This window comes from Urocitellus parryii, chromosome 6 (genome assembly GCF_045843805.1).
Source record: "Urocitellus parryii isolate mUroPar1 chromosome 6, mUroPar1.hap1, whole genome shotgun sequence".
Taxonomy (NCBI): domain Eukaryota; kingdom Metazoa; phylum Chordata; class Mammalia; order Rodentia; family Sciuridae; genus Urocitellus; species Urocitellus parryii.
In genome coordinates this window covers 95,489,392-95,516,271 of record NC_135536.1, presented here as the reverse complement: position 1 = coordinate 95,516,271, position 26,880 = coordinate 95,489,392, and the positions used below count along the sequence as shown (strand labels likewise).

The 26,880-nt window shown below is 33.2% G+C and overlaps 1 protein-coding gene across 1 annotated transcript; it reads left to right on the top strand.

Moving 5' to 3' along the window:
• The first annotated feature begins 264 nt into the window (after positions 1-264).
• On the top strand, positions 265-26,034 carry Cops2 (COP9 signalosome subunit 2). The gene is made up of 13 exons (XM_026391562.2): positions 265-338; positions 9,385-9,498; positions 10,104-10,181; positions 13,359-13,484; positions 15,475-15,585; positions 15,901-15,978; positions 17,687-17,861; positions 18,343-18,521; positions 18,627-18,679; positions 21,627-21,724; positions 23,036-23,118; positions 23,601-23,659; positions 24,539-26,034. The coding sequence occupies exons 1-13, from the start codon at positions 285-287 to the stop codon at positions 24,681-24,683; spliced, it is 1,353 nt and encodes a 450-aa protein (XP_026247347.1). The 5' UTR covers positions 265-284; the 3' UTR covers positions 24,684-26,034.
• Positions 26,035-26,880: the final 846 nt, after the last annotated feature.

Genomic DNA, 26,880 nt, shown 5'->3' with positions numbered 1-26,880 from the left:
TTCCCGAGACCCTTCCACAGACATCAGCAGCACCAGATTCGCCAGTTGCTATGTTTAGTTGCTAAGGCACTAACCCTCTCGCAGGAAGAGTGGGGCAGTGCACTCTCTTTTAACGTCCTAGCAAATCCTCTAGATGCTGAGAGCATTAGTTCCGGGAAGAAACTCAGCTCCCCTAAGAGCGACGGGAAGACGAGGAGACGCTGGGAGTGACGCCTCTGAGCCGCGGAGGATTGTGGGAGGAGGTTGTCTCCAATTTCTCCTCCCCTCCCCCCCTCCCGGCCAAGATGTCTGACATGGAGGATGATTTCATGTGCGATGATGAGGAAGACTACGACCTGGTGAGGCGCAGGGAACGGAATTCTGGGGCTGGAGATGGTGTCTGACTTTTAGGGCCGAGGCTGAGGAGGCTACAGCGTCTCCCTGTAGAGCATGTGTCCCTTTGAGCCTCTCCGAGTGCAGTGACAGGACGGGTTTACCTCATCCCCCTTCCCGCACCCGGCTTGGGCCCTGCTTCTCCAGCATGGGGGAGGGGAGGGTAAAGGAGGCCGAGTAGGGGGTCCCAGGCCTTTACGCTCCAAGTCCAAACGCCTTCTTGGTTTACACCGACGCCCCGGCCCGGGCGTCCGGTTCTCGATGCCTCCTACCTCCTCCACCGCGCGAGCCGCCTCGGGGACAGTGCAGCGGTCTAGGCCCTAGCTTTCCGCTTTGGGGCCCAGCATTCCGAGCCCTTCTTCACACTGACCTGAGCGGGTGCGAAAAACCGGGAGAAGATCTTAAAACTGGGGTGGCGATACTGGCCCAGGCCCGAACTCGAAACGCTGCTTGCTACCTTCCTGGAAACAGCTTAAATACTTTTGTCCGGGGTCAGTTTTGGTCAAAAGTAGGGGTACAGTGAAGAGTTCAGAGCAAGGATAGCTGGAAAAAAAAAATTGAACTACTTTTTCAGTTCTTGAAAGAGAAAGCTGGAGTAGGGGTAGGTTTTGCTTGTGATTGTTGGGACTTTGGGGGGGGCGGAGGTGATAGGGGGATTAAACCGTGGGCTTTTTCCTTCATTTAAGAAATTTCCCAGTATTCAACTTTTGAAACGTAAACGGGGTAGAAATAAACAAATTTATCTAGTTCAGTGGTGATTATTTTAAAGATTCAAAGTTTAATTTATTAACGAGTTTACAGGTTTTACCAACGTTTCAGGTTCATATTCAAAACCAAATGTATGGAAACTAAGAAAAAATATCATGATCAAGAATTAGCATCAGCTTTATTTGGGGGCATTTCGTTTGGTTCTTGTTTTGAGAGGAGAGTTTGTTTTGTTGATGTTTCGGTACTGGGGATTGAACCCAAAGCCCCCCTCACACTAGGCAAGTATTCTACCACTGAGCTCTGTCCACATACCGGCCCTGGTTTTTTATATTATGATGATGATGCATTATGGTAAAGTTGTGAGGTAAATGCGTTAGGAAATCTGGCTCATTTTTAAGTGTCAGAGATTCTCAAGATAATTTATATATATATAACTTCTTTGCCTGTGGGAATCCAGAAGTCAGTTCCAATTAGTCTTTGCATTTTTAAGGAAGGTACATTTTGCAAAAGGGAGAGGGATGCGCTTGCTATTACTTGAAAGCCATAGTAGAGATTTGGGTAATTATTGAAGTTAACTGAAGGATGTTGCTGATAGTTATGGTTTCTGCCTAACAGGTTTGCACAGACCAGCTGTAGGCAGTGCCTTCAGTTCTCTAAAAACGTATTATATCTATGTGTTTTTATTACATGTATATTTATATTACAGGTGTTAAAGTGTTTGTTTTAAATGTGTTTATAGTTTTAGTTGATGTTTTTAAAAATTTCTACTCATCTTTCCTAAGCAATAATATTTAAATACACCACTTGTTAGCACTAATATTAACTTAAAGATAGTCACTGAAAATGTAAAGTTACAGTGATGAGAACCTTATCCCAGGAAGTACTTAATTAATATTTGCAAGATTTTAAACTAAACATATAATGTTTTAACTGTTTGCTCAGCCTTTCAGGGCTTACTCTACATGAACAGTAGAATAAGGTTGAATATGTAGTTGTTTTAACTTTTTAAAAAGAAACTACTACATAATTAAATGAAATGGGGGAAGGAGAGGGTCCTTTCTTTTCCTGCATTCTGTTAAATAGCACTTCTTCCTCACCCATCTCATATGTAAGATAACATTCGAGATCCCCAATCATGTCAAATAGTAGAAGTTATTACACTTTGTCTACTAACAGTTAAAACTTTGATTGCATTATTTTACCTAGGTCTTTTTTTGTTTGTTCATATTCATAAATCCTACAGAATTGATCTGCTGTCTTAGGGAGATTTCTTTTTGATAAAAGGTATTGTTTGTTGGAAAATTGGTTATCATTTCAGTTTAGTTTGTTAACTAGCGTAGCACATTTCTGACCAGTGATACTCATTATTTCTTCATAGGCTATACCCTATATCACTTTTGGTTCTTGCCTAGTAGAGTGGAAATGGGTGATTTACCTGAAAAATTAAAAGTTCTGTTTCTATACTGTTTTTATCCAAGAAAGTAAATAATTTGTGCCCAAGAACTGATAGAAAAGAGAATTAACTTTGTTGGAAAAAAAAAAAAAAGAACAAAGTAAAAGAAAGTCAATATACTTGACTTCTTATTTTGAAGATGTTTGGTTTTATTACAGGCAAAACCAAGCATTTTCTAAGAAAAATAAATTGTATAGTAGTAAATAAGACATAGTAATAGTAGATGCCTTTTAATCTCGTGTAAATGTTACAGATTTATAGATTATTTGCTGATCTGTTATTACTAAATAATAACTACGGTGCCATTTATTAAGTTGATAAGATAGTTTATAGATTATGTATTATAATTGTTTAGCCCTTGTAGCATGAAGTTACTTAGTACTTCCAATATTTTTAGAAAGGATTTAATACAAACTGACTTTATACCAAAAAATATTTTTAGTAAGTTCTTCTATATAGGTTACATGTTATATATTTGAATATAATTGAATTAAAAGGAAATCATTGTCTAAAAAAATAGAATAGTTCCACTTGGTATATATATTATTAAACTGTGAGCCTCATTATATTCCCCTAGTCTAGTTTTTAGTTGGAATTAGTGAATGAATGTTTATTACTATTATTTTTCTTGTCTTGTTGTTGTTCTAATTAGTTATTCATGACAGTAGAATGCATTTTGACACATCATACATAAATGGAGTATAATTTCTCATTCTTCTGGTTGTACATGACATAGAATCACACCAGTTGTGTAATCATATATGTGCATAGGGTAATGTGCATATCCTGCTATCCTTCCTACACTCACCACCCATACCCCTTTCCCTCCCCCTCCCCCTCCATTTACTCTCTTCTACCTAATCCAAAGTAACACTATTCTTCTCCAGCCCCTGCCTTATTGTGATTAGTGAATGAAGTTTATTAGTATTATTTTTCATTTTTTAGTTGTAGATGGACATAATACCTTTATTTTTTATGCGACGCTGAGGATTGAACCCAGTGCCTCACATGTGCTAGGCCTACACTGTACCACTGAGTTACAACCCCAGCCCATTTTTCTTGTCTTAATATGTGACAGTTTTAATGTCCTAAATTTTTACTTTTGTCAACTTTGAGTGTGGGTATGGAGATTAGCAATAAAATTAGAGAAGTGAAATGGTCCATCACCAGAGCTGTGCACACATACCCATTATACATGTTAAATTTTTAAAATATTAAAGACCTGACAATGTAATTACTATCCCAATTTTATTAGATTAGGGGAAGATATAGAAAATGTCTAGAAGAAATTATTGGTGATTTTAATTTTTTTTTGCAAGTGTGCTCGTGCTGAGCTACAGCCCCAGCCCTAGATGTGCTCTTTTATTGCATTAATTTTAAAAAATATGACTGCTGAAAGGCAGACAGTTCTTAGAGGTTGCCAATCACATTGATCATGTGCACATTTCACATTTACATATAAATAAATACTTCATTCTTTTGGATTCAGTTTTGAAATTATTAATACAATTAAGGAAAATAAAAGCAAAAATTTGAACAAGGCGGTGATTTTAATTTTTAAAAATTGTTTATTTCAAATATTCACAGCTTCTTACAAACGTTCACAACAAATTATGGTACTTTTATTTCTGGGAGTAGGGCAGGGAGCAAATGATGAATAAAAATGTTACTTTGGGGACTAGGAATATAGTTTAGTGATAGAGCACTTGCCTACATTATGTTCAGTGTTGGGTTTAATCCCTAGTACCAAACATACACATAAACGTTGTTTGGCCTTGGGAGACTAAGCAGTGATTCTGTCATTGCTCAAAATTGTTTTGAGTTCCACTTAGAAAATTGTCTTCAGACCCTTTAACATGTTTGGTCTTTTTAAAATAAGTCGTACATAATAAGCATGATTCAAAAACAGAAAATATGTACATTAAAATTTCCTTTCTAGTTCCTCTACTGCCCAGTTCCCATCCCCCACCCACCCAACCAAATATATATTCTTTCCTCCAGGTATAGCATATTTTAGTTCTACACAATGCTTTAACTTATATACATTGTTCTACATAATATTTATCTTAGAGATTTTTTTTCCTGCAAATATACAAAAAGCTTTCTTTTTTCTACAGTTTTCTTTTATAGAGTAGATGGTGAACTATATTTTGTTGATGGAAACACCTAGTTTTCTTGCAAATTTCAGAAGTGTTACTATAGTCCATGTGTTTATCATCTTAAAAAAATTTACTGCCTTGGGTACTGGGGATTAAACCCAGGAGAGCTTTACTACTGGGTTGTATCCCCTTTTTAATTATTATTTTGAGACAGGGTCTCCCTAAGTTGTTTAGAGCCTCCCCATGCTGAGGCTGGCTTGGAACTTGCAATCCTCCTGCCTCAGCCTCCTGAGTCACTGGAATTACAGGCATTTGCTGTCACGCCCAGCATGATTTTATTGCCTTTTAAAGCTACTACTTCAAAGAAAAATATTGATTTGGAATATAAGTTTTGGTGAGTTTTCTAAAAGCCCTGTTGCTTTACCTCATTGATGTATCTTGTATAATGAAATTAGAAGGTTTCAAACAAAGATAGCTAAAATAAATGTGAGACACCTTGTAAATGCTAAGAACAAAGTAAAATTATGCTCCTAAATATTTTAAGTAACAAATTAATAAATTTAATAATAGACAAACTTAAATAATAAAATAAATTTAAGATTTTTCACAGTAACTTGTATCTATAAGATATAAATATTCAACAAAAGTTCTGTTAGTTACATGTCATGTAACTGTATAATTGTAGAAAAATTGATTTTGCTGAGAATTGAGGAATCACAAAGGTAAGCATTGATGAATACATTTCCCAGAACTATAGGGCTGGGGTGTACCATAGGAGAAAAGCAAAAATGTTTAAAGGCCAGGAGGTGGTTTAGAATTCCTACCAAAAATAATAGTTTATGCTAAAGATGTTAAATTTTGTGGCATATTTGGGGAGAGGAGAATAAATCTGAACAGTATGGATGGGCGTATATTGCTTTGGGGAAATGTTGGAACATGATTTATTATATAAGTAGGTTGAAACTATTATTGAACTTCAGAGGTTTTTAAATTCCTTTTATGGTGTTCAAACTGTTTGTTTATTTTACATAAATCGCTTAATTCTTTTTTTTAAAGCACTCTTCATCTATTGATTGAAATTTTAATTTCTTTTAAAAGTTTTTTAAACTCGCAAATTGTTATCTCATTCAAATAAGTAGATTTGGTTTAACAATATTTGTTAGTATTTCTCCTATATCCCTATTCTGATTAATGGCACCTTTTGATACTAAGCCATTGATATAGTTATTATTGGTAAATTTATTTTCCTTTATCTTATGCCCATTGGTGAGTCTCTATTTTTATTCCATTCTCCTTTTTTTTTTTTTTGGGTACCAGGGATTGAACTCAAGGGCACTTAACCACTGAGCCATATCCCTAACCCTTTTTACTTTTTTATTTTGAGACAATCTAAGTTGCTTAGAGCCTCAGTTGAGACTGGCTTTGAACTTGTGATTCTCCTGCCACAGCCTCCCAAGTTGCTGGGATTATAGGTATGTTCCACTGCTCCCAGCATTCTCTTTCTGTTCCCCTCATTCTACTACGTGGGATCAAATCTCTGTCATCTCTTGAACAGACTGTTGTGTGAGTAGCCACTGGGGCTACTCTTTGCTGCCAGAATGCTCTTTCTAAAACAAATCTGATTATCTCTTCATTGGATTGGAACTCCTTGCTAGATTTCTATTGCCCTGTTCCTCTGTCCAGTACCAGTTCATTTCTTATCAGTCCTTTGCATACATCCTATGTTTTAGACCAAACTATTCATGCATGATTCTTTCAAATATATATATAGTCTTTAAGCTTACTTGCCTTTGCATGTTTTAATTATTTTATCTGCCCTTTCTCAATGCCTGCAATCCCTAGTCACACTTTAATACTTGACTCAAGTGTCTTTTCCTTCCTCCAGCTCTGGAATATTTAATATTCTTTTTTTTTTTTTTGGTGGGACTAGGAATTAAACCCAGTGCCTTGTGCATGTGAGGCAGTGAGGCAAGCAGTCTACCAACTGAGCTATATCTTAAGCCCAATATTTCTTTTTTGAGATGTCATTATACCTAGTATTTGTCTGTTATTACTTTTGTTGTGTTATAATGCAGTTTCATTTGCATATCTTAAATAAGCCTGGAGTTTCTTGAAGCGAAGGACTGTTAATTTGCATTTGTGTGTACTAAATTGTTGGTATATACAGTCATGTGCCACATTATGACATTTGGATCACATGATGATGAACCATATATATTGTAGGGGGCCATAAGATTATATCCCTTAGCAATGTAGTAGATTTCTTGATATACGTACACTCTATAATGTTCACAACGAGGAAATCCTCTACTGACTCATTTCTCAGAATATGTTCTTATTGTTAAGTGAGGCATGACTGTATTAAAGGTCATGGTTGTTAAATATAAACAATAAAAGCATCTGAACAATACGGTTGTTCTTCTAAAGACTTTTAAGTTGTCAATTTTAAAAAACCAGGCCTATGTAATAACAGAAGAATAGTTCTGCTGTCGGGCCCAACATGTAGAGATAATTTGACTCACTAAGCTGCAGTTGACAGGTTAGTGATGTCATGATGACTGGTTCAAACCATATGAACATGGTATTACAGATCATAACAAGACTGCCTATTCATAAGTCAATTAGAACATCAGTTGTGGCTAAAATTATATATTTTGGCAATAAAATTCATGGATGATATACTTTCATATAAACATATGACAAATCAAAAGAATATATTCATAAAATTTTGAGAACTAGATCAAGTCTAATGTCAGTCCTATGATTATCTAGTGATTTATATGTAAGTTTTTGGAAATGTTTGTTCCAAGTTAATAAGACAATTAGAGAAGAATTGATTTCCAAAGGTATAAAATAGGTTTTATACTATAATTCTTTACCCTAAGTCTTCCTTGAGAAGATGGCCCTTAACTGAGATCTGAAATGATATGTCGTAGTTAACCTGATGGTGAGAGGTAGAAAAGGAAATAGCATGTAAAGGTGGGAAGGAGCTTGGCCACTTGTGAGGTCAGGCCAGGGTAACTGCATCAAAGTAACTGAGGGGAGAGTTTATAGTAGACAAGGCTGGATGCATTGTCAATTGTAAGATTTTTTTTTATTGTTTTAAACTTAATTTTATGAGCAATGGGAAGCCAGGAAGAGAGAAATGGGATAATTTACATTTTTTGTGAGGATTTTGGCTGCATACCTTGTGAAGATTGGCACTTGAAGGGGGAATGGGAAGAATTAAAAGAGTTTGTGGAAAGATGAAAGTGGCTTAGTAGCTGGGGAGAAAGGAGAAGATGGATGGGTTTAGATTCAATAAGGACAACAGAATAACTGCTTTTGGTTCTTCAGTTGTCTCCCATATTTATACTCTTCCTCCTGTTTTGTCTAGCAGACAGATTCCCCCCATTTATCTTTCAAAACCCAGTTTCAAACCTATCACTATTATAGTATCATTTAGTCACTGTGATGTACAGTTGGCTTGTTTATTCTTTATTAATTGAATGTTAGTTTTATCAGTTTTATTATAGTCAAACCTAGTGAAATAGTTGTCATCAAACCTAGTGAAGGAGTTGTAGTGAAATTTATTTACTACCCGGAGTCTGGTCTTTTCCTTAAGTATTCTAACAGATTTTCCTATGTTGAGCATAACTCAATTCCAGGTCTGAAATCTGAGACTGAGTGTCACTCGTGTCCTTGCACAAGGATCCTCCAGGGGGCGCACACTACCAAGCTACTTTTTGAATATTGAAAAATTCATCCTGTGTTGATATATTTTGAATTTTCCAAACAAGTACTACCCTCAGTATATTTTTCTGCACTCCTCTGCTTCTATAAGACTTTACAGAATTTTCCATAAATATCTCTAATAAAGAAATTAACTGTTTCAGTTTTAGAAATAACTTGATATTTTTCTTATCTTTTTTTTAAGTATAGCTTAATACTTTTCTTATCTTTCACCATAGTATTCTTAATTTAACATAAATTTTCCCCTCATGGCAGAGGAGGAAATAATTTACAACTTTCTAAAATAATAATTTTCATTATGCCAATCTGTATATTTTGTAATTCTCATTATTAGATTGAATATCTTGAAACTTTTTAAAACTTATTTATACTTCTTCACCTAATGTTCATAACCCGCTTTCCATTCTGCCTTATTATTTTTTACTAAAACTTGAATTTATGTGATAGAAAAATTTCATAAAGTTATATAAATCCATTTTGGTTTACTTGTTTTGATTTGTTAAAACACTAGTTAAATTACATTAACATAACTTGTAATGTGAAATGCACATAAAACAAATATTATTTTTAATGGCAATTATATTTGACATTAGACTACTTTGCCATATATAGATTAAAATTCTACCTAGATAGGATATGTTAGAACAATGAAATTAAGATTTAGAGAGTTGGAAAAAATTACATTTATAAAGCAAAGATTAATAATTAGAACTCATTTACATAAGATTTTTATTAGGTTGAAATGGGGGGGGTCATTAACCCATATTAGTTCTTTACATTCTAACTTGTGTTGATTCTACAGAAATTGCAGTTAAAGAATTCTATTTTACTATGTATTTGATTCCTCCCCCATTTTTAAATAATGGTTAAATATCAATTTCATTTTATCTGTGTTCAAGGTGGTTTTGTTTTTGTGGATTTTCCTATCCTAACAGTATTCACTTTTTAAAGTAAAATGCATATGATATTACCCCGCACCCCCACTCCCCATTCATTTACTATCTCTTTCTTACCACACAGGAATACTCTGAAGATAGTAACTCTGAGCCAAATGTGGATTTGGAAAATCAATACTATAATTCCAAAGCGTTAAAAGAAGATGACCCAAAAGCAGCATTAAGCAGCTTCCAAAAGGTTTATATTTTTTTTCCAGTCAATTCTGTCTCTTCAAGTTTATGATATGTTAGACCAAACTAAGTCCAAAGTGATTTTATCTCAGGAATGTGTTTTGAATATTGGGTGGTAATCCTGTAAGATAAGTTTTTGTTAGGGAGTATATAGTTCAAAAGGGCTGCCCTACTATTTTTCCCAATCAAGCTGTTTTAGAAGCAGGATTATTGTCCTAAAAAGCATAGTAGCATACTGGCAGAAAGAGAACCAACTTGACGGTCCATCGATCACTACAATCTTATTCCTTTTGAAGACAGATCATATTGTTTTCTTCACTTATGGTACACTTTTGGGTTGTTCTTACCAAAGGTTATTCAGGGGGAAATATTCTAGGCCCATATAATCAAGTAGTAGTTCTTAATCTTTTGATCAAAGAACTTCAAAATAAGCATGTTATCTATAAAAAAGCATCTTATGATTGGTCTGTCTTTATTATAAGCCTTTTAAAAATTATATTGAGGAAAGGTGGGATTCTGAATATGATGTAAAATTCCAAAATTAGACACTGTATGTCATAAGAAAATAATGTGCTAATATTACGTTAGACTAAACTTCCTTCCCTTTTTTAGGTTTTGGAACTTGAAGGTGAAAAGGGAGAGTGGGGATTTAAAGCACTGAAACAAATGATTAAGATTAACTTCAAGTTGGTAAGATTTGTTTTGAAGGGAATTAAACTAATAACGAGTGAATTCTGTAAGTGAAAACCTCATTGCAACAGAATGCCATTTTATTAACTTCTCTAAAATGGTTCTATAACATTTCCATATTTGGTCTGCTTTGCAGTTTATAAATACATTAGTATGATTCATTTAAAAAAATTTTTGCCTAGAATACAAAAGCTTACCTTTTTGGTATGTACACAACATTTGACTACATTTTTTATAGAGTGACTTTTCCACAAAATGTTATTTTAGAAGCTTTAAAATTCTTCCACTGACTAAGGCTAAAAACATTAGTGTTGTACCTAACACCCTTTCTGTCTCTCAATCCACAAATAATCCATTGGTAAACCCAGATGACTTGATATATCTTCAGAATACATCCAGTATCTAACTGCTCTTTTTTGTTTCTACCTCTTTTACTCTGGTCCAAAGATAACATTCACCTAGATTATTGCAGTAGCCTGGTCCCCGTACTTCCTATTCTTACTCTGGTCTATTCTCCACAAGTGACAGAATGATTTTTTTTTTTTTTAATGTAAGTCAGATTATGTCATTCCTTTGCTCCAAATCTTCTAATGGTACCCCACCTCCTCAATAAAATCCAAGTCATTAACATGGCCTACAAGGCCTTATAAACACACCCTTTGCTGTCCATCAGGTCTTGTTTTTTATTTACTCCTTACTAACCTTACTGTTTCTCATGTCATCCCAAGCATACTCGTGTAAAGGCTTGCTCTTGCTGTTTCCTCTGTGTCAGATGGCTCTTTGTTTTGATTCAATTCTCTGTGCAAATGGTATCACACATCAGGATGGCCTTCCCCTGACTACCTAATATAAAATAGCATGTTTTCCATCATTACTCAATTACCCTTCTGGTTTTTTCTTTGCAATTTACTTATTTATTGATTCTCTGCATCTCTCTCCTGCATTAAGTTGTAAGTTCCATGAGAGCAGGACTTTGTTTTATTCACAACTGTGATAGTGGCTGGCATTTAGTAGATATTCAAAATTTCTGTTGAATGAACTTATAGATAAACTAGAAATGCCATGACATAACTTTATAGAATGCCAGTCCTCAAATTTCTTTAAACTGGCCAAATAGATTTCAAGAGTACAGGTAGAAATGGGGGGAAAGAAGTTAGGAGATGAGTACTAGGTACAGACATGAATCTTAGTTTGCTAAGGGTAGAAGAATTTTTAAGAGAAATAGAAAGTTCAGGTTAGCAGAGAGACAAGCATTGGAAACTACAGGAAAATGGCAAGTGGAAAGGTAATTGGTAATCTGTGACTTTCTTTTTCCACTGTTTATTTCCTATAAGCTTCTCTTTCATTAGCTTTTCTCTCCCATCTGAAATTGAGCTCTCTTAGTACTTTTATCCAGTTAACTTCTGCTTACATTTTTTGTTTTGACATACTTTTAACTGATATAGCCTCCTTCCTTTAATGGGAATGGCCCTCCATAGTGTCTTCTACAAAAACTATCTGTAAAATGTTTTAGCCCATCTCTTCCCCCCCAAATATTAGGACTATTCAAAACATGTTAAATTTTTAAAGTTTTTTTGTGTGTTATATTTAAATCTAGTTGAAGAAGGAAAAACATCTACATTGCATTTGCCCTTTTCATTTCTGCTCTGGTATTCTCAAAGCATTTTTATGTTGCACAGAGCTACTATACTTTCTTGCCATTTACTGATTTTAAAAATATTAATCAAATATTTGCCTCATTGAAATTAATAATTTTTAGGACTATGGAAAAAGCACTAAGTATCCTAGGAGGAAGAGATTTTTTGATTAAACAACTAGAGTGATATCAGGAGCTAAACGTTAACTCTTAAGGTTCTAAAAATCAGCTCTTAACATTCCAGCAGTACCTTAGTTTTTGTTCGTTTTAAAATGGATGCCTCCCTTAAGGCTTGGTGTGTTAGCTTTCTGTCATGCAATAAAATACCTGAGAAAATCAACTTAAAAGGAGGTAAGATTTATTTTAGCTCATAATTTCAGAGGTTTCAATTCATAGTCAGTTGGCTTTGTTGCTTTGGGGCCTGTGGTAAGTATGTATTCACCATGCCTATAAAGTCAGTTTGCCTAATCTTACCTTAATCTTCAATTACAAAAAATAATTTTTGAAGAATGAGCTTTAGAGTTACAGCATAAGGAGATTAATTCAAAACTGTGCTTTTTGATAAAATCCTGTTTTAATATCAATATATTATGTCAAAGTTGGGATAGTCATATATTTCTCTGAACTGCCTTTCTCTATATTGTTCTAAATGGATTTTTGCACATCACTGATAGGATGTTACCTGTTACTTATTCCTTCATGAAACTTACATACTTACAGACAAAAAATAGTTTGATATATACACTTATAATTTATTTATTCTTCACCCTAATAAACACACCTGTTCAGTTAGTCAGAAAAAAACACACCTGCCAATGTTCCATCTCCCAGATTAGAAGAATAGAAATAGAATTTATTAACATGAGGAATTATTGGGAGTTGGAAATTATAGAGTCTGGATGCAGGTTATAAGGTTAGACTTATGAATTGACTGAGTAAATTTCCTCTCAAATATTTAACTGCTGGATGTTTCATTAGCACTCCTTTTTTTTTTTTCCTTCAGATCTTTCATGCTTCTTGAAATAACCCACAGAAGTATAAATAGTTATGGAAGGTATAGCAACATTAACTATGTCTGCTATTGAGTTGGAGCCTTAGGTGGGACTTATTTGACATGAGATGAGTACTGTGGCTTGAAATTCTTTTACTTCGTATTTTTATGTAGAGCTGGCAAACTGTAGGGAGAAAAGACACATATAACTTTTGTTGCAGAACTTCCTAAAAAAAGGATTAAGTCTTCAGGGCAAGATATATGTGTCCTACAATGAAGAATAATATCTGAAACTTGGAAAATGTAGTAGTTGTATTTGTCTTACTGGCTGAGTGGATAAATTTTACTTGTACGTTGTTGTATATCTGATTAATATAGTCATCTGAGTAAATTTTAAGATAAAACAGCTATAGCACAATATATGTGGTCTCTCTTTAAAAGTGTATTATGAATTATATGAGCTACATTTCAATCCATATACTGTATCTTAATCATGTTTACATTTTTTAGTATACAAGTATGTATCTAATATGTTTCTCTTCCCTCACAGACAAACTTTCCAGAAATGATGAATAGATATAAACAACTATTGACCTATATTCGGAGTGCAGTCACAAGAAATTATTCTGAAAAATCCATTAATTCTATTCTTGATTATATATCCACTTCTAAACAGGTTAGGCTCAGTTTTTTCCTCTTAGTACTGTTGTATGTTTATTGTTTACAGTAAGAGCTTTGTTCTTTAAAGAAAAAAAGGGCCTAGAGATTTGATCAAAGCAGTTATGCTAGTTATTAGTATGCTTCAAAAAAATGTACTATTTTCTTGATAATAGTACTAATTATGGAACACTAAGAGGTATTAACTCCAGCTTAATCTCTTTAAATATTACCTTCAGATAAAAAAATAATCTGTAAGCAACTTTTCCAGGTTTGTATTTCGACTCCCATACAGTTACTATCATAGTTCTTGTGTTTTGTTCTGTTTTATTTTGTTTTCTCTGGTGCTAGAGCTCAAACCCAGGGCCTTGTACATACTGGGAAAGTGCTCTACTACTGACCTACCCCCCTAGCCCTCATGGTTTCTTCTCAAAAACTATTGCTGCTTTAGTTAACCTTTGGGGAGCATTTAATAAGATTGTATGCATGAACTCGATTAGGTAAAGATCCTTGTCAAGATCCTGTTCTCATGTCAGTTATTGCTTGGTATTGCTCAGTAAGTGCTCAAAAAATAAATGGTGTCTCCAAAGGATGGGTGAATAATAGTTAATGAAAGAATGGTCTGATGAAATAAAAGAAAATAAAATGAATATTGAGAGTGACAGTACTTTCATTATTCTAGATTTTGGTTGGTAAGATAAGCAGTGATGATTTTTTTTTTAACTTGGATTATTTGTTCATGTTCTTTTAAGCGACATAATCTTAAATTTTAGCTTTCTTTGATCTTTGATACAAAATGTATTCACTATATCATTTGTATTTCTTAGAACATTTGATACTTTTTGTATTTTTCTCAGCATCAGTTTCTCATTTCCTATCTCTTCTACTAGATGCCATTTTATTTCTTTTTTTAAAAATACATAATATTCTTTAGTTGGACACAATATCATTTATTTATTTATTTATGGTGCTGAAGATCAAACCCAGCGCCTCGCACGTGCTAGGCAAGCACTCTACCACTGAGCCACAACCCCAGTCCTCATTTTTATTTCTTGAGGTAGTTTTTTTTTTGTTTTTAATCTCTCCTTTTTTTTTTTTAGTTTTTAGTAGACCTTTATTTTATTTATTTATATGCGGTGCTGAGAATCAAACCCAGTGCCTCACACATCCCAGGCAAGTACACTACCACAGAGCCCCAGCGCCTTATTTCTATTTTTCATGTTTAAAATGTGATGAGAGGAAAAGATGGTAAATTTATGTTTTGTTGAAACATTAGCACTTAATGGTGCTAAATCTGGAATTAAGTTATATATCAAGTGCCTTTTCTTAAGTGGAAAGTGTTTTCCAAGTCTTATATAAACAAGTATCATCAAAACATTCTTGGTACACTATTCATGCTGTGCCCCATGTTGGGGGAGGGGAATTAAGTGATTTTAAAAACTGAAAATCATGTGTTTCTGTCTGCTATTTTTCCTTTTGAAAATAAGAGATGGGTAGTGGCACTCTGACTTATTCCATATTCCAACAGTAGTCATGAAGAAACAGCCTTTCCTAAGCATGTCGAACTTGCCAATTCTCATGTTCTTTTTTCTCTTGATCCTGCTTAGTAGAGATAAGGGAACCAGATATTCAAACATAGATAAAGCCAGAAGTAGAACAAGGAAGGTGAGCAGAGGAGCTTATAATGCAAAACAGAATAAGGGTTGAGTGAATACTTGTATTAATATAAAATGAGCTATTAGATTGGGAAAGAGACCTATACTGTTATAGCATCACAATTATGGCAATAGCTATATAGTAAAATGTTTTCTGGGTGTTTTAAAACAAACATAAAAACAGATCATGGCACTTATCTTTTTATAAGTTTGGTCTGTGTTAGTTTTTTTGGACTGTAAGACATTTGGTAAGATACAAGTAGTGTATCTTATGTATTAAAGTTCAAAGATGCACTTTTAGTTTGTTCAAATTAACTTTATTAACAGGTACAAATTTGCTGTTTACAATTATAGAATTCTGATTTTTTATGTCAGATGGATTTACTGCAGGAATTCTATGAAACAACACTGGAAGCTTTGAAAGATGCTAAGAATGATAGACTGTGGTTTAAAACAAACACAAAGGTAACCATTGCAATTACATTTATTTTCTTTTTCTTTCTTTTTTGAAGAGTGGGTGGGTGACTTTAATCTCTCCTAAATTTACACATCTTTTCTTTTTTTTTTTTTCTATAAACCAGCCCATTTTTTTTTATTGGTTGTTCAAAACATTACAAAGCTCATGATATATCATCTTCCATACATTTGATTCAAGTGGGTTATGAACTCCCATTTTTTACGCCAAATACAAGTTGCAGAATCACATCGGTTACACATCCACATCACATCTTTTCTTGTTGAATTCTTTTTATTTCAAGAAGTTTGCTTTTTTTTTTACAGCTTGGGAAATTATATTTAGAACGAGAGGAATATGGAAAGCTTCAAAAGATTTTACGTCAGTTACATCAGTCATGCCAGGTAGCATTTCCTTATTTATTTTTAATGTTTTCTTTATCATAAAAAGCATAATAAATAATTGTATTCAAAATATTGTTTAGGGACATTTTTGTTCAAGCATCATCCAAAATATAAAATTTGAGAAGCAAGTTTTTGAAATGCTATTTTCAGTTTTTATCTTTTGTGGAATGAAGTACAGGTATCAGTAAACACTGTTGTAACACTTAGTAAGAATGAGCCTTGATAATTTGAGAAGCAATATGGTTGGGATAGCACATCTCTATATAAGTTTAACTGGGCTCTCATTTTATACTCCTACTTTTTTCTTCATCAAATAAGTCATTGAGATTAATTTATATTCTACATAGTAGTTCTATTTCAAACGTTTTTAGCTCTTCTGATAATATGTACTGTTATTTAAATATATATGTCATTTCTGTGAATGGGGCAGCTTTCAGGAAACTGCTTTAATTATCTGCAGATATTTTAATAGTTTTGCAGATAAGTCATTTATGAATGTTTCTTATATACATCTTGTTATCTAAGTTTAGTCAGATAAATAGCTATAGGTTCAGAGTCATGTTACATGAAAATGATAGAGAAACATTTCTGAATACAGGAGAGTCTTTCAATATATATGTAAGGAATATTTGGGGGGGTTCGAAAAGTTTTGCTTGTCTTTTTTGTTTTGTTTTTTTGTTTGTTTGTTTTTGTTTTTAATGTGCTACTGAGGATTGAACCCAGGGCTTCATGCATGTTAATTAAGTGGTCTACCACTGACCTAAATCCCCAGCCCTTTGTTTGGTTTCTGTAGGAACATAGCAAAAGATGCTGTCTAGATTGTAATAGTATTTTAATACTTAGTATTTGATGAAATTAAAGTTGAGATACATGATGATCTGGATGTACACATTGTTTTGCATATCATGTGTTTTACTCTGATTATGATTCATTAATGAATTTTAAACAGAATTTTAAGTTGAAAGACCCAATAAGCAATAAATTCTGGCTTAGTATCTATTAGTATTTGAATAAATCTTCAAGTTAAAAGCATAAACATCCAGCCAGGTCCATTAGCACATACCTGTAATCATACCTATGATACTCAAGGAGCTGAGGCAAGAGAATCACAAGATTAAGGCTAACCTGGGCAACTTGATGAGACCCCTGTCTCAAAATGAAAAATAAAAAGCCCTGGGGTGGCCGGGCGCTATAGTGCACTCCTGTAATCCCAGCATCTTGGGAGGCTGAGACAGGAGGATGGCAAGTTCAAAGCCAGTCTCAGCAAAAGCAAGGTGCTAAGCAACTCAGTGAAACCCTGTCTCTAAATATAATACAAAATAGGGCTGGGATGTGGCTCAGTGGTTGAGTACCCCTGAGTTCAATCCCCAGTATCCAAAAAAGGAGGGGACTGAGATATAGCTTAGTATGAGAACACCTTGGTTTCAATCCACAGTACTGAAAAATAAATAAACATCAACGCATTCATACATACAAAAAACTTATGACCATTTTTTACTTTTCCAGTAACTAGGAAGTAAAAAGGTTATATTGATTTCTTTTTGGCCATTAAAAGTGGTTTTCTGAATATGGTATTTCTCCATTAAAATGTGTACTGCTTTTTTCAACACAGAAATAATATTATAAATGTCAGGCTCACTAACTCAAATGAAAATTACTAGGTTGTCTGAATTCTATCTTGACTAAAGTAAAGTATTTGCTTTCCTAGACTGATGATGGAGAAGATGACCTGAAAAAAGGTACACAGTTATTAGAAATTTATGCTTTGGAAATTCAAATGTACACAGCACAGAAAAATAACAAAAAACTTAAAGCACTCTATGAACAGTCACTTCACATCAAGTCTGCCATCCCTCATCCACTGATCATGGGAGTTATCAGAGGTAAATTTGTTTTGAAGGAAATGGGCAGTAACAGGGGAAGACAGTCAAGTGTCATTGCCTATAACTAAATGACTACAGGTTGTTTTTGTTTTCTGAAAATAGTAAAATATTAATAGCAAAGTATTAAAGTCACTGAAATGGTGTAGTCTTAGAAATTAAGATGTTTGTTTTTTTGTGAAAGTTTTAACAATAAAGATTATTAGAAAATTCAGTTTATCAAAAGTTCTTTTCTTGTTTGTAATGATGTGTATAAAATTACATTCATATGAGGATAAAGATTTGCAAATGATTATTTGGCTGGTGTTTAATGAAGATTTTTTTTTTTTTAAATAAAGTATATGTCCTGAAGACAGTGCTGATTAGGTTATAGAATTAAACTGAAAATCAATGAAATGGTTTTCATTCTACATTTATAAAATGGTTAATCTTGTTATTGCAGAACTGAAAATGATCCTTTTTTCTTATGTTTTATTCGGTACAGAATGTGGTGGTAAAATGCACTTGAGAGAAGGTGAATTTGAAAAGGCACACACTGATTTTTTTGAAGCCTTCAAGAATTATGATGAATCAGGAAGTCCCAGACGAACCACTTGCTTAAAATATTTGGTCTTAGCAAACATGCTAATGAAATCGGGTATAAATCCATTTGACTCACAGGAGGTATGTGCACTTTGTTAATTTCTCTTACCAAATATCTTTGTGGAAATAATTGGTATTCTCTGTATATATACATAATTTGTTTGTTTTGTTTTAACTTGTGTTTAGGCCAAGCCGTACAAAAATGATCCAGAAATTCTAGCAATGACGAATTTAGTAAGGTAAGATTTTATGTTTCAGTTAAGGTAAATTTCTTTAAAGCAATTCATAAAGGAGAAAAAAACTTAAGAATTCAGTTTTAATATAAAGCATTTTCTTTTGTATTTTTGTATGAAATATGCAAAGTTCATGAAATTTTTATCTTCTGAAGTCACTTACTATGCTATTTCTGTTATTCACAAAATTTCATAAATTATCTGCTGTTTGGTTTTCTTGTTATCCATGTGTTTGTGTTTGTGTGTGTGCTTGTACCTGCTATTTTTCAGTGGAAAACTAATTATGGATGTCTTAAAACATTATTTCACAATGTGTACTGCCCCTGGCTACCTTAATCCAAACTAAAATTATATATTGGTCCATGATAAGTCAAGAATTTTCAATAAGAAAAAAACACATAAACACATAAACATACTTCTTTGTCTTTTTTTATTAATGACAAAGTGAAAATATTTTAAAAGAATGTCATGGGTAATTTTCTGAGGTGGAGGGTTAGGAGACAGAGGAGTCTCCTAATTTTTTGTGTACTTCTGTGGAAAAGAATAAATGATGATGGTTTGCTACTGAAGAATTTGCCACTGAAGAATTTGCTGTAATCAATTAATATTAAAGTTGTAGAAGGTAAGACCAAACAAAAAGTCTAGGAGAACAGGTACATCTTTGCAAAAAGAGTCAGAGCGTGAGAAACTATCCTCTGGGCTAGGAATAAATGGAGCTGTACAGATGCATTAAACCATACTGGACTTTGGCACAGGTTGAGAACTCTGAACAGACTGAGGAGCCAAGATTTTTCTTCTAAAGGGGCAATGAGAGAGACTTAGCACTGCCCGTTCTTATGTAAATTAGAACTGAGACCTCCCCAAGCAATGTAGGCTTTTGTGGACTTTCTAAGGTTAAAAAAAAAAAAAAAAGTACAAGAAACCTACTAAGTTTCTTCAAATCCTTTGTTTTAGGTTGTATCGAGGTTGAAAAAATATGGTTAAGGCAAGAGGGGCCAGGGTTTTGTTGTTTTGGTAGATATATATAGAAAATTTAGATAACAGCTATGTCTTAGTAGCCTTTTTTCATTAAAAAAATACTAGACGTAAGTTATGAATCATCTATATATAAATTTGGTTATTTCATCACATTAAATTTGTAAAATGTCCTCATTTATTCTGTTTTTATTTTACTATGACTGCAAGTTTTTTTGTTTTGTTTTTAAAAATCCTCAATGTAACTGTAACAAATAAGAATCATTTTTTTTCAGGGGAGCTAGGAATGTCCAGGGGCTAAAACCCTAAATTGCCAATAAGAAAGCAATTCCTTTATTGTTTGCTACTTTAGTCTGTTTTAACATCTGTATGTTGAATCAGGTTTAGTAGAGTTATCTATTTCAAGCAGTTTATTTGGTGTATATTTAGGCACATTAACTAAGAGTTGATTTGGTTAATACTTTTAAAATATTTTATTTGTAACATTAAATTGCTAAACAGCTGCTTTAGCTTTTAAATATTAAGTAAAAGTTTTGCCATGGACATTAATATTTTATATAAATCAAGTTGGTTAGATACATTAAAAACAGATTAAAGGACTGATTTTTTTTCCCAGACCTGTAAGAAGTAATGATCATATTTACACATTTGTTATGTCTGACTCTACCCCAGCAAAGCCTCTGGATTGGTAATTTTTACCCAAACAAGTGACATGTGGTATTCCACAATTTTGTACAAGATTTTTTAAAAATCTACTTAAGTAATGGAAAAATGTCTTATAGTTTAAAAAATATATATGCAGATATAATTATTGTGTGCAAATGTTTTCACTACTTGAATATATCCTCCTATAGTATATTACAGTAACATATTGGGTAGGTAAGAAAGTAATGCTTCCTAATTTTATCTTCCTAGTCAGTTGCCAGCAGACTAGAGGAAAATAATTCCTGTTGAAGCACTTGAATCACCTGCCCCTAACATGAAGTTACATTGCGACCCAACAGATGGAAGCACAGCAGAGGGCGTGCAGAATGGTTGATGATATGTCTTACATATAAAGCAGACAGTGGTGCCATATCCAGAAGGTTGGCTTCTTCCTTCTCAGCACCTTTAGCAATCCCCATAGTGCCTTACAGAATTATTTCAAGAGTAGATACTAGATTCCTCAGAAAATTATGAACATAAATCAGCCTTTGACCTTCTGCAACAGGGATTCCATCACTCTCTACTTTAGGTGTATGTTCATCTGGCACTAATTATCTGCCACTAATGTTTCTGCTGAATAGTTCAGTGGAACTTTTAAGACTGGAGAGACTAGAGGATCACATGTTCCTCAAAGTTTTGGCAGTTGCTGGTAGCTTTCTAGAAGATAAAAATTAGGAAGCTGCATTTTCTGAATAACTTTAAGAGAAGGTATACTTTCTTATTTGGAAGATAAGCCAAACTCCTCCTTTAGAGTGCATGAAACCTGATTTCTTTCATTAAGAACAATTAGGGATTAAATGCACAATTTAATTTGAAAAGATCAAACATCAAATAGTTATTAAATGTTTTATTGTCAACTTTAAACCAAACTAAGATTTTGAGATTACTTTATTAGCTATGTATAAATAAATAAGTACATAAACCTGAAAGATTTTTTTACTCTTGCCTTTAAAAAAAAAATGAACGCATGAAAAAAAAATATTGTGTGTGTATGTGTATGTATGTATGTGTGCGCGCACACGCTAGGGTTTGAATTCAGGGCTTGCACATGCTAAGCACGCAGTCTACCTCTGAGCGATGTCCCCAGCCCAAAAATTCAGTCACTTGCAGAAGGATATGAGTATATATATTTGTTTAATTCTGATTTGCATGGTAGAAGCAGTAAATAATTAGACATTTCCATGTGAAAATTGAGAAACAGGCTCTGGATTTTCTGATTTAATACATGATTTCTTCATATTTGACAAAATTTACACCTTTTTTTTTCTTTCAGTGCCTATCAGAATAATGACATCACTGAATTTGAAAAGATTCTGAAAACAAATCACAGCAACATCATGGATGATCCTTTCATAAGAGAACATATTGAAGGTATGTTCTTTCTGCTAACTGAATTCTGTTACTTTCTTTGACACTGTTAAATATTTCTTAATGGAGTTGTGTGGAATTAAACTGTTACTGCAAAGTATAAAAATGTTTCTGAATATTGTCATGGAACAGGATACTCGTTAAAATGATAAAACTATAGCTGGGCAGGGTGGCACATGCTTATAATCCTAGCAACTCAGAAGGCTGAGGCAGGTGGATTGCTAGATGAGACCAACCTCAGCAACTTAGCAAGACCCTAAGGACTTAACAAGACCCTGTCTCAAAAAATAAAAAAGGCTGGGGATGTGGCTCAGTGGTTAAGCGCCCCTGGGTTCAATCCCTGGTACCAAAATAATAAATAAATTAGCTGATTTTATATTCATATAATAAATATTATATGTTGTCCATTTTGTTTGAAGTGGCTGTCACTTTTAACTTTTTATTCTAATTAGATACTGTTTTTTATTTATTGATGTCTAGGTTCAAAATTAATATTTATGGTTTATTTGTCAAAAAACTTTAAATATGTCCTGCTTTAGCTAATCTTGAGATGTATTTACTACAGAAGGTAAGATAACATTGGGAAGGTTTCATACCATTAAATGAATGAGATTTTTAATCAATTCTATTGAATTCCCAAGAGCAAAAATCATCTCTTTGCTCTGGTGTCTCTTAGCCTCAGTGTACCCATCTATATGGAGTTTTTTGGGGATTTTTTAAATGAATATTTGGAAAAACTTATTTAAATAGTTAAATTCCAGATGCATCAGGAAAATTTTTCTCTTTCTTTCATTCAGTAAGCATTCTTTTTTAGAAGTTCTTCCATGAACCTGGAATGGCACTGTGCTTTGTAGATACAGAAAAATCTATAAGCATTGTGCATGAACTCCAGACTAGTTTTTAAAAATTAAAGACAATTTTATGTTACGAAACTAGGGGAAATTTTAAATGCAGTATATAAAATACAGCTTTTGAGAGAACATTAAACAAGGAACTTTGCAGGTATAAATCAGAACTTATTGAAAGATTAGTTACTCTTGAGAAAATGGTAGACAGCGGAATAATATTGAGAAGTCAAGAATATATTTGAGTAGAGTGAGACATAAGCACATTTATGGGAAAGCAGCCTCTAATTATACTGTGCATCTATTGGATCCACATGTTTTAGATCTAAATACTTTATGTCCTTGCAAAGCAAAATGATGTGTTTTGAGAAGATAGTATATATTAATTAATATGATTTAGAAGCATATATGATTCATAAAGATATACAAATTGAATTACAATTGTATTAATTTTTGTCTTTTCTTTCAGAGCTTTTACGAAACATCAGAACACAAGTGCTCATAAAATTAATTAAGCCTTACACAAGAATACATATTCCTTTTATTTCTAAGGTACTTATATTCATTGATTTTAATGATGTGTACAATTTGTTCTTACAAATGTAGCCTATCTTTCCTTTTAAAAAACTAATTCTGACTTGTAACATGTGTAGTGTTACATTTTTAAAATTAAGCATGACCTCAGAGCTTTGAATTTATGTGAAATTTTTGTGGGTTTTTTTTTTTGGCATAAAATTCAATTAACAGAAAAGAGCTTTAACATTGTAGCAGATTCTTTCAACTATAGCAAGTTGTTGAAAAGAAGAGTAGCTGAAATATATCAGGGCCAAACTCAACCACAATAAAATTATAGTAGGAATATTCTTCAAAAGTTAAATTGTTATCAGACCTGTGTTTAAAGCAATAATGAATTTACAGATCTTTTTACTAATTTTCCTTCATGTTATAGAAATGAATTTAAAATCAAAATGATTATGTAAAATCATGAAGTCTTCAAAAACATTAATTATTAGAATTATAATCTTTTGTCTTAGGAGTTAAACATAGATGTAGCTGATGTGGAAAGCTTGCTGGTGCAGTGCATATTGGATAAGTAAGTACTTTGTAATTTTTTTTAATCACAAGATGTTTGAAATTATATCTTAATAATGGTGATAAAGGTAGCAGTTGAGTTCTTGATTTTTTTCATAAAAAGCATGTGGCTTCAATTTTCTACTAGAAGAGGGGTGTTTGTATGATGATTTTGATAAATGAACCTATACCTTTATTTCACTTGTTTATTTTTATGTGGTGCTGAGGATTGAACCCAGGGTCTCGCACGTGCAAGGCAAGCGCTCTACCACTGAGCCACAACCCCAGCCCGATAAATGAAATATTAAACATAATTTCTGAAAAGTTCTAAATAGTTTAGAAGGATTTCTGCATACAATATGTATATAGCAAGAAATTATTTAATGCATAGTTATTTTAATGTTTTTAAGTGTATGATATATGCTATTAAACAGTTTTTTTGGTTAATTAGTAAGTTATGCCTATTGATTCTTTTAGTAAGATTGATGAAAGATAATCAAAATCTGGTTTATTTCTAGGTTTGAATGAGGCAATAAATGTTATAACTAACACTAAATTCACTCAGTGTAGGCAACAGTTTTTATTGTTGTTGTTTGTTTTTTTTCTTTTGTTTTATTTTTTGGTGAGTCATGCCAGTACTGGAAATTGAACCCAGGGCCACTTTACCACTGAGCTACCTCCTCATTCCCTTTATATTTTGAGACAGGGTCTCCCTTAGTTGCTGAGGGTCTTGCAAAGTTTCAGAGGCTGACCTTAAACTTGAGATCTTCCTGACTCAGCCTCCTGAGTTGCCAGGATACAGGTGTGCACCACCACACCTGGCAGCAGTTTTTTCTTTACATTTATTGATATTGTGCTGAAAATGATTTGTACACATTTTCTTTTATTTATTTATTTCTAGTACTATTCATGGCCGAATTGATCAAGTCAACCAACTCCTTGAACTGGATCATCAGAAGAGGGGTGGAGCACGATATACTGCACTAGATAAATGGACCAACCAACTAAATTCTCTCAACCAGGCTGTAGTCAGTAAACTGGCTTAACAGAGAACAAGCTTTTACAGACATACTTAAGGCAACAGTGCAGAGATGTAATCCTTAAAAGAACTGGGAATGGCAAAACTACTGTCGGTTGATGTGTCCTGAAAATTATTGGAGTTATGGCAGAAGTGCTTTTTTGATCAACTGGTTTGTGTTTTGCTGCTGCATTTATCCCAAGAAAAACAGCTTTAATCTCCAGAAGAAAACCAAAATACCATGGGATTTATGCTGTATTGACATCTTGCCCTAAACATACAACATCATAGTAATTTGTCATGGGCAACATGACCAGAGAGAAGATTTTTGTCATGATTTTAAATACACTGACACGCTACTGTTGGTTAAATTTAAACATGTTTTACCTGCAGAAATTCTCTCACAAATAACCTGCAATAACTTGAAATGCATACCCTTTTGAACACTTCCTTTTCTCATGTATAAATGAAAATGTTTGCTGCATTTTGCAAAATGTCAATTCTCCAAAAATGTGTCCGTATATTTCTGTACCTGCAGTGTAGTAAAGGTTTAGATGAAACCCCATAATTATAGTGGCATACTGTCACTTAGGTTTCAAGCAGCAAAATAAACAGTGCAGCTCAGAAATGATAGTTTGGTTCTTGATGTGTTTTTATTACATTTGGGTTGTTGTTTTGTTTTTTAGAAGTTTCAAATTATCTTCAGTTAATGATTAAAAAACCTGAAGGCAAATAAGGTGGTTATTTGCTTTCAAGTTTTTAAAAGTGGTCTTATTGGTAAAGTAAGGAGAACTACTTTCTAACAAAACACTTGCATAGTATTTACTTTGACAGTGAGGCTTTAAAGGAATACAATTCTTTTTTTTTTTTTTTTTTTTTAAGAATGATATTCCTTTTAAAAAGAATACATTTTAATTCAGAATGTCACTTTAAACAAATATGCCAGAACATAGACAGCTAAATGAATGTTACCCTGCTTAGTGATCATGCTGGAAGGTTATTTTCTAATGCCAGCAATCTAAATCTACCATTGCCCAAAACCTCATGGGTGTGCTCTTTTAGAATTGCATTCAAAGTTAATTTAAGTCATAAACTGTTAACTTTGACTATACATTGTTTTTAAAAAACAAAAATTATTTCCAAGCTTGATTGTTTTTAGTTACCATTATTTGGCACCAGATAACAGTTTCCAAAAATTGAACCTAACTTTGAAGTAATGCAGAAAGTGTGTAATTGGCTTTGAAAGCAATACCAAAAGAGTTTTAAAGGTATTTTGTGCAGTGGCAGTATAGTTAAAAGAATGAACTGTGGCCTTCCAAGGTGACTACCTTAAAGGAACTCAGCTCATTTGAATGTATTGAGTTTGGGATGTGTTTGTTTCATTTTTTTAAAAAAAGTTCACATTATTTTATAGTGTCAAAAGGAAGAACTAAGGTTAACATAATTTCTTTGGTTTTTCTATTGCTTGTTATTATGTAAAAAGTGAGTGGCAGTTCAGAAGGAAGACTGTTGTAACTGAAGAGTGACAACCAAGAATTTTTGATCATTAAATCAGATTTTATAAACAGTGGAAGGAGCATGGACTTAAAACAAGGCATGCTTATTCGGTTTTGTCAAAATTTTACGAAAATATGTGATATATATTTATACTAAAACTATATAATCCTTAGATTAGGAAAGCAATCAGTTAATGTCTTTAGCAGATAAAAGCAGTATTAAATACAGGTATAAGTTGGAAATTGTAGAAACCTGAAAGAAACGAAAGACAAAATTAATGTTTATGATAGGGAATAAAAAAGTTTAAGATATTATAAAATTATGTGTATTTTCTTCTCTTTTACATAAGTCATTTGTGAAAAGTGTGCTAAAAATTTTTTTACAGGAGTGATTAATTAGGATTTATTTTTCAATATAATTTGGAGACCCTTTGTTACCTAAATAAAAATGACAAGTTTCTGTGCCTGTATTCAAATATGTATGCATGTGATAACCTTGGGAAGCTAAAGCCCTGCTTCACTTTGAGTTGACTGAATTAGAATTCAAAGAATTTGAATTATGTAATATAACTGTTACCCTCCATACGCCCAGTTCTACTGTGATGTCTTTGCTGCTTGCAATGGTGCATCTTCTGGTTTCTAGGAAAAAAAAAAATCATATACCTGTAATTCATTGGAACACTGGGCCAAGATATAATAATATCTAAAGTTATACCATAACCTTTAATT